This window comes from Lathyrus oleraceus, chromosome 5 (genome assembly GCF_024323335.1).
Source record: "Lathyrus oleraceus cultivar Zhongwan6 chromosome 5, CAAS_Psat_ZW6_1.0, whole genome shotgun sequence".
NCBI lineage: Eukaryota > Viridiplantae > Streptophyta > Magnoliopsida > Fabales > Fabaceae > Lathyrus > Lathyrus oleraceus.
The window spans coordinates 74,247,777-74,264,096 of record NC_066583.1 but is presented as its reverse complement, the minus strand read 5'-3'; the positions used below and the strand labels follow the sequence as shown (position 1 = coordinate 74,264,096).

At 38.7% G+C, this 16,320-nt stretch overlaps 1 protein-coding gene across 1 annotated transcript; it reads left to right on the top strand.

Annotated features, from left to right (window-relative positions):
- Window positions 1-3,016: 3,016 nt before the first annotated feature.
- LOC127085780 (arogenate dehydratase/prephenate dehydratase 1, chloroplastic) lies at window positions 3,017-6,428 on the top strand. The gene is made up of 13 exons (XM_051026320.1): window positions 3,017-3,368; window positions 3,662-3,725; window positions 3,807-3,852; window positions 4,186-4,307; window positions 4,459-4,532; window positions 4,665-4,740; window positions 4,821-4,910; window positions 4,995-5,195; window positions 5,470-5,550; window positions 5,637-5,732; window positions 5,829-5,906; window positions 6,020-6,115; window positions 6,214-6,428. Exons 4-13 carry the CDS (start codon window positions 4,290-4,292, stop codon window positions 6,313-6,315), a joined length of 912 nt encoding a protein of 303 aa, XP_050882277.1. The 5' UTR covers window positions 3,017-3,368; window positions 3,662-3,725; window positions 3,807-3,852; window positions 4,186-4,289; the 3' UTR covers window positions 6,316-6,428.
- Window positions 6,429-16,320: the final 9,892 nt, after the last annotated feature.

Sequence of the window (16,320 nt, the reverse complement as noted above, 5' to 3'; positions counted from 1 at the left end):
TTCCATCAATTTGAATAATAGGTTTGCAGAATGCGAAACCTTTGATGCACGGGTCAAATGCCCAAAAGAGACGGTGAAATATTCTATTACCTGTAGCACAGGTTCCGTCTGGCATCATTGTTGGCACTGTCTCCATAATTGCCACAGTTCCTGGGACATATGTTTTTAGTGCCCATAAAAACCGTGGCAATTCCTTGAATGAATCCTCCCAGTTGCCGAAAACCTGTTCAATAGCCTTTGTCCTTGCAATCCAGGATTTCTTGTAAGATGGAGTATAATTATATGTTGTTCTGATATGGGATATAATTATACTCACCTTCACTGATGGGTCTTTATTTATCAATGGCAGAATGTCTTGACATATCAAAGTTGCGCTTAGTTTACGGTGATCTTGTTCAATGTTAGTTGCAATGCAACTGTACGGTGGGTCTATTGAAGCAATATCCCAAGTGAAGGAGAATTGCGGTCCAAGGCGCAGTGGAATTTCAAATTTTCTCCATTTAGTGATCCTTACGAATGGGCATGATCAGTGATAGAATCGTTACCTCTTATGGCGATCACGAACGTTGAACGATGACAACGTCTCTACTCAGTCCACACGAACAGATTCCTTTTAATCTCAGTGCTAGCTGCTACGATTGAAGGCTTTGAGTGAGAGAGAGAGAGAGGGAAACGAAATTCCAAGAGGAGTAACAATGCTTCTACCCAAAGGGTTCTATTTATAGAACCACTTGTGTGGGCTTCAAGCTAAAAAGCCCACTTAAGTGTATTTTGGCCCATATCTTATAATATGCCCAAAATCACTTAAGCATGTGGTACCTTACCATATTTCGTATTCCACTTAAGTGCACCATACCTTACGGTGTTCCTTAGTTACTCTATCTTTCATCAATCTGTCCTTTGTGTGTGACCCTGTAGGCTTTCGCGACTCTACATCTAGGGTCCATAGTGGTTTCAGGTCGAAGAGTGGTATACACCATTATCACCATGAGAATAACTTATGACACTTTGCATAACATTCTATATAGTATTCTCATAGCGGGTCAATCTAGTATAAATATTACTCTTAATATTCATACCTATGTTTGAGACTTGATAACTCTTTATCCATGATCGATGAGATGTGATCATCAGTCTATAAACATAATAGTCTCCATGCTTTAATGTTATCCCACTTCACAATAAAGCTCGACTACGGATACTTTAAGAATAATGTCCTTATGTTTAATGTGATTTCATGATTAAGTCACACTTGATACATTAAACGGACTATCTATTCCAGGGACTTTATTAAATAACCATAATAAAGAAAAAACCTTTTATTATTAATAAATAATTCGATACAAGTACCAAAAGTATTGGCCTCTAGGGCTTACACCAACAATCTCCCACTAGCACTAGAGCCAATCAGGCATACCCCTAATGCCCATAGATCTAGTATGGCCATCATGCTTCTGCTGCGCAAGAGGCTTTGTCAGTGGGTCAGCAATATTGTCAAGTGTAGGTACTCTACATATTTTCACATCTCCTCTATCTATTATCTCTCGAATGATGTGATAACGCCTAAGTATGTGTTTGGATCGTTGGTGAGATCTAGGCTCCTTAGCTTGTGCGATAGCACCATTGTTATCACAATAGAGACCAATGGGATCCACAATGCTAGGAACTATGCCAAGTTCACTAATGAACTTTTTGATCCAAACAACTTCCTTTGCTGCACTTGAGGCAGCAATATACTCGGCCTCGATTGTAGAATCAGCAACTGTATCTTGCTTTGAACTTTTCCAGCTCACAGCGCCACCGTTTAAGCAAAACACATAACCAGATTGCGATCTAAAGTCATCCTTATCTGTCTGGAAGCTGGCATCGGTGTATCCAATTACAGCCAACTCTTCCTGACCTCCATATATCAAGAATGAGTCCTTAGTCCTTCTCAAGTACTTAAGGATATTCTTGACAACTACCCAATGGGCATCACCAGGATCAGATTGGTACCTACTCGTTGCACTTAAAGCATACGAGACATCTGGTCGAGTACATAACATGGCATACATGATAGATCCTATTGCAGATGCATATGGAATCTTATTCATGCGATCCCTTTCTTCCTTAGTTGAAGGGGATTGTGTTTTTGATAGACACAGGCCATGTTGCATAGGTATGAATCCTTTCTTGGAATCATGCATATTAAAGCGTCTCAGCACTTTGTCTATGTATGTACTCTGACTTAGGCCAAGCAGTTTTTGTGATCTATCTCTATAGATTCTGATTCCTAATATATAGGCTGCTTCACCTAGGTCCTTCATAGAAAAGCATTTCCCCAACCAAGACTTTACTTGTTGCAGGGTAGGGACATCGTTTCCAATGAGTAATATGTCATCTACATATAATACCAGGAAAATGATCATGCTCCCACTTACCTTCTTGTAGACATAAGGCTCATCTTCGTTCTTGATGAATCCATATTATTTTACTGTTTCATCAAAACGAAGATTCCAGCTTCTGGAAGCTTGCTTCAATCCATAGATTGACCTTTGTAACTTACATATCTTTTGGGCTTCTTCTGGTATGTCAAATCCTTCAGGTTGTGTCATGTACACATCCTCAAGAAGATTCCCATTAAAGAAAGCAGTTTTGACATCCATCTGCCATATTTCATAATCATGATATGCAGCGATAACAAGTAAAATCCGAACAGATTTAAGCATTGCAACTGGTGAAAAGGTTTCATCACAGTCAACCCCATAAATTTGTTTATATCCTTTTGCAAAAAGGTTTTTTAACAGCGCATCTTAGACAGCGCTTTTAAAAGAAAGCGCTGTCTAAGGTTAAAATAAAAATAAAACACGGAAAATGTTCTAAAAAAATAATGAAAGCGCTGTCTAAGGGGGGGTCTTAGACAGCGCTTTTAGAAAGCGCTGTCTAAGACCCCCCCTTAGAGAGCGCTTTTAGAAAGCGCTTTTAAATATAGACCTTAGTCAGCGCTTTTGAGAAAGCGCTGTTTAAAGTCTTTCAATTAAAAAAAAATCACTCAATCACTCACCCAAACACCATTCTCTCCGTCCCCAAAAAATCAAATACAGAAAGAAAAAAAACCACTCTCAGTACGACACCGTTTCGCATCTCGCCGGCAACAATGGACGACGAAGAAGAACAACAAAAGCTTCCAGATCTAGTAAAAGCTCTCGTCCACCATCTACTTTCTCAAAACCTTCCCCCAAATTCCCCACCCTTAAACCCTACCTCCTCTCACTTCCAAAACTCCCTCCGTTACGCCCACCGCATTCTCTCCAGCCACCTCACTCCCTCCGTAACCCCCGATGCCGCCGCCATCGCCGAATCCATCAAACGCCGTCTCGCCACCGAAGGTAGATCCTCTGAAGCCTTATCATTCGCTGACCTATATACCAAATTCGTTTCCAAAGCCGCCGATGTTGATAACAAGTGGGCCCTACTTCATCTCTTCAATATCATTTCTCAAGATCGTAAAACCGCCGTTAAATCTCAACTCGATGCTTCCGTTTTTCTTCCGAATTTAACTATCTCCGATAACAACGTTGGTCCACGCCGTATTGAAAATAAGGGATGGAGCGACGGTGTTGTTGTTCTTGCTAAGGATCCTAATAATCGCCGCGACATTGTTGTTCTCTTAATTTTTCAGATTCGTTAGCAATTTGACCGGATCATCTTTGCTCGAAATCGCAGCTCTTACAGTAACTCTCCCTGTAAGTCAATTCTCAACAATAATCTCAGCTTAATTCTAACGTCATTTCTGATCAATGCTTATTTTCTGTTTTTGCTTATAGATTTTGGTACTTATTCGCCACTCCTTCAACTCCATTCCCATAACTGGTTAGTCCCTTACCAGTTCCCACGCACTTTCATTGTGGCAGCATGAATGTTGAAAAACAGTCAATGTTAAGATTTTTCATGTAAATTGAGTTTTGGAGTTCTGTAACTTTGAGTTTTGATGAAAATACTTGAAGAAATTTAGTTGTCTCATGTGGTTCCTAATGTGACCGAAAACAAAGGGTAGCTTACATGAAAACAATTTGACTTTATTTTCTATTTTGTTATAGAAATAGTTTATACATAAGTATGATAAGCGCTTATACTGCAATTTCTTAATTGAGCTGTTTATCCAAACATGGTCTAAAATCCAAGTTTTTGCTTTTTTACTTATAGGTAACTCCCTGAAGAAGAAAAAGGACGATGCACCGTCTGAGCATAGGAGTTTTAAAGCTTACCTATCTACATTGACTCTGGATTTTCTTGTCATAGTTGTTCCTATGCTCTTACTTTTCACTGTAAGTGTCCCCGGTAGCATCATATGTTTCGCTAACACTTGAAAGTTGATGTTTTGTTTCTGTTGTCCATTGGTAGCTATGTTGCTGACTAGGTTTTTGAATAAATTTGAATCATTTTGTTTTGTAATTGGTACAATGAACTTGGTTATAGGTACTTGCTGACTGGAGCTATATAATAGCAAGTTTATTCACAATCTTAACATTGCTTTATATTGCAGTGAAGAGGTAATTGTTCAATTTGTTTAGCTAAATTCTTAAAAGAAAAGACTTTTATGACATAAATAAGTTTGACCAAAAGTTTCACACGAGCTGTATTTTGAAGTGGGTAATTGCTGATTTCCATACAACTTACTGCAGGCCTGGTGGTTCATCTCCTGTTTTAGAAGAGCCCAATTCTGTTAGGGCATATATTACTTCGTACAGGGTTATTGTGGTATGAAGTGTGGATATAGTATTCTTTATTCCATTGTGTGATTTAATATGCTATTATGTTGATAAAAAATATTTTTGCAGATGATTATAACAATCTTGTGCATCTTAGCTGTTGATTTCAGAATATTTCCTAGAAGATATGCGAAGACTGAAACATACGGAGCTAGTTTGGTAGGATTCTTTGACAGCTCTAAATTCCAAATAAAAGAGAAAAATTGAAACTGCTGTATTGATATATTCATATTTTTTCTCTAGGCAGTTGAACTGTGGTTGGTTGATAAAGCGGTTTTACCAATTGAAAATTCTGCGGATGGAAGCATCCATCGCAATTATGACTTACTTCTTCAACATAAGTTGAATCTTGTCGGAGAGGTGCAGCTGCGTGCTAACCACTGTCTCTTAGGATTGCCCGGTGTGACAATGGAGGAACTCGTCAGTGTTGTGAGTCATCCTCAGGTTGGTTGGTTATCATGTACAATCTTGTAATGAATGAAATGATACATTATGTTTCCTATTCAAACACGCTGAATAATAGATATGCTTTAAAATCTGCAATGACTTTTGTTTAATACAATTTATCAGATTGCATCAAACGTATTTTCAATGGAATCTATTGGCTTATCTAAACAATGCCGTCATTTATGATTTGTGCAGACTCCTGATACTGCAAACTGTATCTCTAGAATATGCTTACATATTGACTATGAATAACCGAACTTTTCATATGCAGGCTCTTGCTCAATGTAGGACGGTGCTGAACGATTTAGGTGTTGATAAAGTTCGTGACCAGGATACTGCCGTTGCTGCTAAGGTATATTAAGAATTTTCTCTGTGTGAAAGTACATATGGACTAGTTTGTAGAGTGGCGCGTCATAACTATTGAGATTTTGTTGACAGACAGTGGCCATAAATTGTGTAAGACACACCGGAGCCATTGCAAGTTCCCGAGCTGCAGAAATATACGGCCTGGACATTCTTGCTGAAGGAATTCAGGTAATAACGTTTTGGAAGATTGAGCTGCTAAACCATATCTGAGTTTGCTGGTCTAAGTCAAGATTAAAGTTGAGGTGTTTTTTGCTATCTTTATAGGATGATGATGAAAATGTTACCCGTTTCTTGGTCCTTGCGAGGGAGCCTAGAATTCCAGGAACTGACAGGCCCCATAAGGTATACAAGTTGTTATTAAATACGACTACTTGTTACTGTTAGAATTTGCTGACTGGTTTGTGAATTTTCTGAAACTTAGGATTTATAATCCATATTTTTTTTTTCATATGTAGTGTCCTCAACAACGTAATCAAATAGATTGCGGGTATTTCATGTTGAGGTTTATGCGAGATACTCTTGCTTTGGGCCGATTAAAGATTCCCACCGATGTATGTATTTCTAACTTATGAGTTATTTTTATATTTACACATATCTCATATAATTAAATAGTTGGAATTAATTCAAAATATGTTATATTATTATGTAGTACTTTGATGAATTCAAGTGTGCATTTTATACAAAGGATCAAGTGGACGAAATCAAAGAGGAGTGGTGTCAATTAATGATAAAGCTCAATGTTTGTTCATAAATTTGTGTAATTAATGTGTACATTTGTAGTATATGTTATGACTTGTAAATGTGTACATAAATTTGTATATATTTTGATACATTTAAGGCAAAATTGGTTTGAATTGGTATATATATATATTTGTTAGCCAAAAATTGGTAGAAAAAAGGCCAAAATGGCATATATAAAATGTGATAATTGTCTGTCAAAATCTGGTTGAAAACAGGTAGAAATTCTGGTTTATAAACCTGGAAAAAATGTGGTTTAAAACAAAAGCTTCAAAAATTTTCGTATACCTTAGACAGCGCTTTTGTAAAAAGCGCTGTCTAAGGGGGGATTAGAAAGCGCTTTAGGCAAAAGCGCTGTCTAAGGGGGGGGCTTAGACAGCGCTTTTTGAAAAGCGCTGTCTAAGGTATACCTAAAAAAATTAAAATAGGAGGGTCTTAGAAAGCGCTTTTGGCCAAAGCGCTGTCTAAGGGGGGGGCTTAGACAGCGCTTTTAAGATTTAAAAAAGCGCTGTCTAAACCTTTAGCAGCGGAGGTTTAGACAGCGCTTTAAAGCGCTGTCTAAGGCTAAAAAAAGCGCTGTCTAAGGTCTTGTTTGTTGTAGTGCTTATAGGTATCTACCTTACCATCCATGTCAGTCTTCTTTTTGAAGACCCACTTGCATCTTATAGGGTTAACTCCTACAGGAGGCTCTACCAAGGTCCAAACTTGGTTTGTGTACATGGAATCCATTTCAGATTTCATGGCTTCTAGCCACTTCTCAGACTCGGGACCAGTTATGGCCTCTTGGTAGGTCACAGGCTCATCTTGATCCATGAGTAATACATCACCTTGATCTGTTATGAGATATCCATATCTCTCAGGTAGGTGACGTATCCTGCTTGACCTACGCTGGTCTTGTTCTACTTGAGCAGGTTGCTCTTCCACAACTACTTGTGTTTCCTGCTCTAATTCCTCCATAGGTGTATCGATGCTTTGTGATTCTTGAATTTCTTCAAGCTCTACTTTCCTCCCACTGTTTCCTTTGGAAATAAAATCCTTTTCTAGGAAAACTCCAGTTCGAGCGACAAACACTTTGCCCTCAGAAGGATTGTAGAAGTAATACCCTCTTGTTTCTTTAGGATACCCCACAAATAAGCATTTGTCAGATTTGGGCTCAAGCTTAGTTGAAATTTGTCGTTTCACATAAACTTCGCAACCCCAAATCTTCATGTAAGACATATGTGGTTTCTTACCACTCCATATCTCATATGGTGTCTTCTCAACCTTTTTGGATGGAACACGGTTAAATGTGTAAGCTGCTGTCAATAGTGCATGTCCCCAAAAGGAGTTTGGAAGATCGGCGTGACTCATCATGGATCGGACCATGTCTAATAGGGTTCGATTTCTTCTCTCAGATACACCATTCCATTGGGGTGTTCCAGGAGGAGTAAGTTGGATAGGATCCCACACTCTTTTAGATGGTCATCAAACTCTAGGCTTAAATACTCACCACCTCGATCTGATCGAAGAGTTTTAATATTCTTACCTAGTTGGTTTTGTACTTCATTCTTGAATTCCTTGAACTTTTCAAAGGACTCTGATTTGTGTTTCATTAAATACACATAACCATATCTACTGAAATCATCAGTAAATGTGATAAAGTACTGAAAACCTCCTCTGGCTGGTATGTTCAGTGGTCCACATACATCAGTATGTATGAGGGCCAAAAGATCATTAGCTCTTTCACCTATTCCTGTGAATGGAGACTTTGTCATCTTTCCAATTAAACAAGATCTGCATGTCTCATATGATTCATAATCAAAAGAGTCCAAGAGTCCATCTTTATGGAGTTTGGAAATGTGTTTCTCATTTATGTGGCCTAATCGACAATGCCAAAGGTAAGTTGGATTTAACTCATTAGGTTTCATCCTTTTAGTATTAATGTTATAAATAGGCATTTCAAGATCAAGGACATATAGTCCATTGTTCATTTGTGCAGTAGCATAGAATATATCATTCAAATAAATTGAGCAACAATTGTTCTTTATTATAAATGAAAAACCAAACTTGTCCAAACAAGAAACGGAAATAATATTCCTGCTAATTGCAGGTACATAATAGCAGTTCTCTAACTGAATTATTAAACCACTAGGTAAAGTCAATACATAAGTTCCTACGGCTAAAGCAGCAACCTTTTGCTCCATTGCCAACTCGTAGGTCGACTTCACCTTTTGCCAAATCTCTACTCCTTTTTAGTCCCTGCACATTTGTACAAATGTGAGAACCGCATCCAGTATCTAATACCCATGATGCAGAAGTAGATAAATTAATTTCAATAACAAAAATACCTGAAGTTGAAGTCTCTACTCCATTCTTCTTATCTTCCAGGTACTTTGGGCAGTTTCTCTTCCAGTGTTCGGTCTTACCGCAATGGAAGTAGGTGTCTTCTTTTGCTATGCCTCCACTAGGCTTTAAAGCAGCAACGGTGGGTTTGGGTTTGGCAACTTCCTTGCCTTTCCCTTTATCACCCTGCTTAGTGGGCCTTTTGTTCTATCTCTTTCCATTTCCGATCATCAGAATGGACTTCCCTTTTGACTTCAGATTCTGCTCAGCAGTTCTTAACATGACGAGCAATTCAGGAAGAGATTTGTCCATATCATTCATATTGAAATTTAGGACAAATTGACTGAATCTATCTGGCAACGATTGCAAGATCAAATCAGTCGCAAGTTCCTTTCCGAGGGGAAACCCCAATCTCTCAAGGTTTTCCACATACCCAATCATCTTGAGCACATGGGGACCTACAGGGGCTCCCTCAGCTAACTTGCCTTGAAAAAGGGCTTTTGAAACTTCAAACCTCTCATGCCTTGCTTGCTCTTGATAGAGCATCTTCAGGTGTTCGATCATATCGAACGCTGCCATGTTCTCATGTTGCTTTTGCAATTCTGAGTTCATGGTAGCTAGCATGACACAAGCAGTTTTATTGGCATCATCGACATGCTTCTTATAAGCATCTCTTTCTGCCTTAGGTGCAGAACTAGGAGGTTCCTCTTCAGGAATAGGTTTCTCCAAGACATATAGCTTTTTATCATGTTTTAGGACAATCCTCAGATTTCGGTGCCAATCCAGAAAATTTGTCCCAGACAATTTTTCTTTGTCAAGGATTGATCGCAAGATGTTGTTAGAGGTGTTTGTTGTCATGGTAATCTACATAAGAATTAATGAAAATATAAGTATCATTGACATATTTAATTAGGCCATTAATTAAATATGCTCCCACTATTTTATTCAAAACAAATGACCCTCATCATTTGATTCGGAAAATCCCGTTGGAAGATTTTCTAGTGGGTTGAGATCCATATTTTACTTCGTTCTAAGTCCGCGTAGGCGGATTACACAAAACTAGGTTATTTAGGTAGGAACTCCTTCCAATTGTATCTCATACAACTCTCGAAAATTTCAGTTGGGTGAATAACTCCTTATTCCAATCCATCATATGGATCATTCCCCACTCTTGCTTCTAAACATATATAATATTATTATAATTAGTTTAGTTAAGTTTGACCCATTGTTTTAGCAGTTGGACATTACAATTATCCCATCGCACCTTACTAATATAGAACATGCACCTCGCGTAGGCGAAACCTACATTATCCGATACTAGTCTTGATGAGTGCTAAAACTTGGAAAGCATAAACTTAATATTTTAGTTTGAGGGAATTGCAATTATTCTGATCTCACCAGCTTATTTATCATATAAATCGTCTCTCACATGCATCAACATACATTCACATGCATCAACATACATATATAATGAAACAGTTATGGCCCCTAGCGCAATTGTTCTCCCAAGCCAATGAGAGAACCTAAGCTAACCTAATAACGATCTAAGCTTCTCCAAGCAAGATCTTCAAGGTTATCCTCCTTTGGAACTGACTTCTTTGCTTTCTTCATAACATTACATTACATAAAGAAACTCGTTTTACATACGAGGGAGTGAGATGAGAAAAAAAGTTACATTGAGAGATTAAAAGAGAGGCACGACACGCAGGTCGTATTTTAAAACCCAAAACAAAATAAAGGAAAACTAAGGTCATAACCGATCACCACAAGACAATAATAAACACATTATTATTATTATTAATTCTTTTAATTAATTAAAACCAAATTAAATTTCGACGATTGTTAGATGCCCAAAAGTGCTTATTTGAGCTATCAAATGTGGACATCTTTCACTCCTTTTTGTTGCTAAAGCGTTCGAAACCGCCTTTGTTTTAGATGAATCGCAATACAATGTTAAACGATCTTGGTACCTTCGATTTGTGCGTTATTGTGCAGGAATTAGGCATGAAATAATAGAAAATAAAGGCACAAGAAAGTTGGCAAAGGGACCAAGAGAAGAATACATTCATCAGCATGCTCGCTAGGCGAGTGCTGTGGCGAAGTGCTCGCTAGGCGAGCACCCAGCGAGCATCTCCAGTATTTTACAGTAGCAAACATCAACAAACTCGCTAGGCGAGCAGCCATCGAAGGTGGTAGCGAACACGCCCAGACTTGGTCAAAAGTGCAGCCAGCACTCACTCGCTAGGCGAGCCATTAGCGAGCTCCCAGCGAGCAATTCCAGTAGCAAAACCTCCTAAGCTCGCTGGAGCGAAGGTTGAAGCGTGGGCTTCGCCTAGCGAAGGTTTTGTTCGCCTTGCGAACATGCAAATCTGGCAAAGGATATTTCTCTGGGCGCAGGTGCCTCTGGTGCCTATTTTAGGGGCTCGCTAGGCGAACCATTCTGCTCGCCTAGCGAGCATGACAGCTCAATAGCAGCATTATAAGTAGCAGGGGCTACTTTTTGGAGCCATACTTTTACACTTCCATACTTTGTACTTTTTTTAGAGATTTTCAGCATTGCTCTAGAGATATTTTGTAACCTAGAAACCCATTTTTCTTCATCTCTTAACATTATTCTACAAAAAGAAGGTGGATTCCCATGCAATCTCGATTCTTCGACTTGAATGTTGATCAACCTTCAACCGAGACTTGTTGTGCAAGCCAACATGAAAATGAGTGGCTAAGTTCTTCATTTTGTCAAGGTTAGATGTAGATGATCATTAGCTTTGTGTGTAAATGGGATGATCTTCATTTGTAAACTCTTTAATGATGAATATATGGTGAAAACTTTGTTTTATTGAAAACTCTTTGTGTTGGTTTATGATCGAGAGATGTTTACCAACTCTTTACCTAGGTTTTCATCCAATCTTGTTTGTTAGCTAGAGATAGTAATGAATGATTTTGTTCACCATAAGGTTGAACCAAAAAGTTGTCATTTTGATAGATTGCGTTAGAGATAAACAATGGATCAAAATGGGAAAACCCACAATGCGTGTTAGAGATAAACACATTGGGAGGACTTTGTGAAATCATAACCGATCACCACAAGACAATAATAAACACATTATTATTATTATTATTAATTCTTTTAATTAATTAAAACCAAATTAAATTTCGACGATCGATCACATTACGCAGAGTTAGCCGAACGGGTGTATTTTTCCTTGCGTTAACCGGTTAACCATATGCGTTAACCGGTTAACACTGTTTGAAAATCTGTTCATAATTTGTATTCTGTTTTGCGTTAGCTGGTTAACCAAATACGTTAACCGGTTAACACTGTTGAAAACTGTTAGGAAGCTGCATTCCGTCTTGTGTTAACCGGTTAACCATATGCGTTAACCAGTTAACACTGTACGAAAATTTGTTAGAAAGCACAACTCTTGTGCAGTCACAACCCCAATCGCATAACTCTCTGACAACACAACCCATGTGCCGTCACTAACCCTGATGCACCAATTTCAGACCGTCAAACACATCTCGATTGTTGATTCAGTATGATTGATCAACACGTCATTGCTTCACCATACTAATGTCGGATCAAGAAGCAAACGACCATTGATCGCTCAAAGGAAAACAACCGTTGAGTGTTTGAATGAACAAAACAAGAACACTATATCATATATAATGTATTTTGCATCAGGATTACTTATATCATATATATAACTTGATCGATCTCAATTTAATCTTTGATTCATTCTGTCTTTAATCGTATTAATACAGAAAATAAACAGTTATCAGATTCATGGTTTCGTAAGTGGCTCTGATACCACTGAAGGAGAATTACGGTCCAAGGCGCAGCGGAATTTAAAATTTTCTCCATTTAGTGATCCTTAAGAATGGGCATGATCAGTGATCGAATCGTTACCTCTTGTGGCGATCACGAACGTTGAACGATGACAACGTCTCTACTCAGTCCACACGAACGGATTCCTTTCAATCTCAGTGCTAGCTGCTACGAATGAAGGCTTTGAGTGAGAGAGAGAGGGAAACGAAATTCCAAGAGGAGTAACAATGCTTCTACCCAAGGGTTCTATTTATAGAACCACTTGTGTGGGCTTCAAGCTAAAAAGCCCACTTAAGTGTATTTTGGCTCATATCTTATAATATGCCCAAAATCACTTAAGCGTGTGGTACCTTACCATATTTCGTATTCCACTTAAGTGCACCGTACCTTACGGTGTTCCTTAGTTACTCTTTCTCTCATCAATCCGTCCTTTGTGTGTGACCCTGTAGGTTTTCGCGACGTTGGCAATTATATTAAATCACGCATTTAACATAATAAATAGTGAGCGGTATCTAGCAACACATCACTGCTACCCAAGTCAGGAAAATATCATGTGATCTGACAAATCCTTCTGTGATAATAATTATGTGTATAATTACCCTTTTGCCCTTATGTCTATATTGAACACAAGGCATAGACCGTGTCATCCTTGTCCAGTTCAATATTGGGCCCATAGACATTTATCCTGTTACGCAGGATGGGCAAATTCCATCTAGGTCACTCATGTCCCTTAGCATGCTTTGTGGAGTACCCATCAACTGTCTTTATGGTTATCCAGTTACGGACAACGTTGGATCAGCAATAAAGCACTCGACTCTACATCTAGGGTCCATAGTGGTTCCAGGTCGAAGAGTGGTATACACCATTATCACCATGAGAATAACTTATGACACTTTGCATAACATTCTATATAGTATTCTCATAGCGGGTCAATCCAGTATAAATATTACTCTTAATATTCATACCTATGTTTGAGACTTGATAACTCCTTATCCATGATCCATGAGATGTGATCATCAGTCTATAAACATAATAGTCTCCATGATTTAATGTTATCCCACTTCACAATAAAGCTCGACTACAGATACTTTAAGAATAGTGTCCTTATGTTTAATGTGATCTCATGATTAAGTCACACTTGATACATTAAACGAACTATCTATTCCAGGGACTTTATTAAACAACCATAATAAAGAAAAAGCCTTTTATTATTAATAAATAATTCGATACAAGTACCAAAAGTATTAGCCTCTAGGGCTTACACCAACACCAAGAGTCGTTTTTCTTCTTGTAAGACGCAGCCAAACGAAACTTACAAAGCATGTTACGACATTCGATAACATACCTTCTAGAATCAGTGCGTTTCACTGTAAAGTCAGCAGAGTCGTTCATGTGGAATTTTTTGATTGCCAGAACACATTCTTCTTTGGTACGAAACATGTCTCCCTCCTTTGATTCGCCTTCTGATCTCGGATACGGATTATAGAAAACACTGTTGGATGTTTCATCATCGTGAAGATCCATATTTATCATATGTTGAGGCGGATTTTAGACATGACTAGGAGGTATTGGTGGTGGTTGATCATCATCTTCATCGTCATTATTCAGCATGTGATCAACCTGTATCTCGGTCTCCTCTTCTTCTTCATCAACAACGTCGACTTCTGCTTCTACTTCTGGGTTGAGTTCATCTGACCATTGTGCATCATCTTCACCAGCTTCATCCTGATCGGTTAGTTGAGACTGTTGAGATGGTATACATGGTTGTAGAGTAATGTACAACTCGATACAGTTGAAGCCTGAAAGTTCATGACTAACAAACATGTATTCAACATCTTCATCGTCTCGTACCTTAAGGGGGAAATACTTGCATTGACCATTCTCAAAAAATATTGGATTTTGATATGTGATCTTTGACACAATACCCGATCCTATAAAGGATTGTATTCTTTTTTTCAAATGCAAAAAGGTTGCATTTCTCTTGATCGTGATTCTAATGGTATCAGTGTTTCGAAAACAAAAACCATGTAGCTCAGACTCGAAAGTTTCACCATTGCAGTGAACGTTGACACTGTATAATGATGAAGATGACATTGTGGAGATGAAAACTATTTTCTTACTGCAGATGAATGTGAGTGAAGTGTCTTGGATGTTGATAGTAAGACACTTAAATAGATGGTATCAGTGTCTCACATGCTAGCTAGTTCTGAGATGATGTGTTGGACATGCAAGCTAGTCTGATATGACGTGTCGGACATGTAAGATAGCCAAAGATGATGTGTCAACCATGCAAGATAGTCTGAGATGATGTGTCAACCATGCAAGCTATCAAGAAGTGACTCTTCAGCATGCAGGAGACAAGACAGCCACGTGTCGGACATGTAAGATAGTCAGAGATGATGTGTCAACCATGCAAGATAGTCTGAGATGATGTGTCAACCATGCAAGCTATCAAGAAGTGACTCTTCAGCATGCAGGAGACAAGATAGCCATGTGTCGTACATGTAAGATAGTCAGAGATGATGTGTCAACCATGCAAGATAGTCTGAGATGATGTGTCAACCATGCAAGCTATCAAGAAGTGACTCTTCAGCATGCAGGAGACAAGACAGCCACGTGTCGGACATGTAAGATAGTCAGAGATGATGTGTCAGTCATGCAAGATAGTCTGAGATGATGTGTCAACCATGCAAGCTATCAAGAAGTGACTCTTCAGCATGCAGGAGACAAGACAGCCACGTGTCGGACATGTAAGATAGTCAGAGATGATGTGTCAACCATGCAAGCCATCAACAAGTGACTTGTTCAGCATGCAGGAGACAAGACAGCCACGTGTCAGACATGCAGACACACACTTCAAATGGATTGGCGCCACCACTTATTCCTTGTACATGGTCGCCAATTCATGTGGAGACACCATGCGTTCATTCAGACCTAGCCTTGCATGCATGTCCCTATGGAGGCGCCAATTTGAATGGCGACCCCTCTTAAGGCTTGTACATGGTCGCCAATTCATGTGGAGACACCATGCAAACACAAATTTTCATGCTCTCATCCATTTGCCTATAAATACATCCACTCCTTCAAAAATTCTTCCACACCATCACTCTCACTACTTCCTCTATAATACTTCTTTTACCATTTCATCTTCAACAACATCTTCTAGTTTCATCTACACCAACTCCCCAACAAAACGTCTTTACTCACAATGGGTGAAGCACATAGAGGAACGGTTGCAAACATCGCAACATATGTAAGTTTTTTCTTTTGTTAACTTTTTATCTTTCATCTTCACCAACCCCATTTTATTTTGACATACCAACTTAGTCAAGTGTTTTATTCTTTCTATTATAGGATGTATCAAGGTTTCGAACTCGGGTCCACGAATATGTCCATATGGACCCGATGATTCAACCTTATGTTGAACTCGCCGATTTTTGTCATATTAGCAAGATTATGTCTTGGTCTATAGATAACAAGTTCATTCTAGCCTTATGCGAAAGATGGAGGCCAGAGACACACACATTTTGGTTCCCAACCGGTGAGTGTACCGTGACGTTAGAAGACGTCTACATGCTTTTAGGACTACCAATTGAAGGCAAGGCTGTTAATGGTAAGACCAACTATGCAAATTCAATTTGCATGGAGCTCTTAGACACTGATTTGTTAGATGATAATGCTAGAGGTCAAGGTATACTACTCTCACGCCTAAAGTCATATTATAATAGTTTATACTTAGATGAGCATTCTACCGAAGATGCTCGAATAATAAAAACTAGGTGTTACATTATGTTGTTAATAGGATCCTTTTTATTTCTCGAAGGTAGTGGTTCTAGCATGCATATTATGTACTTACCTCTACTTAGACAT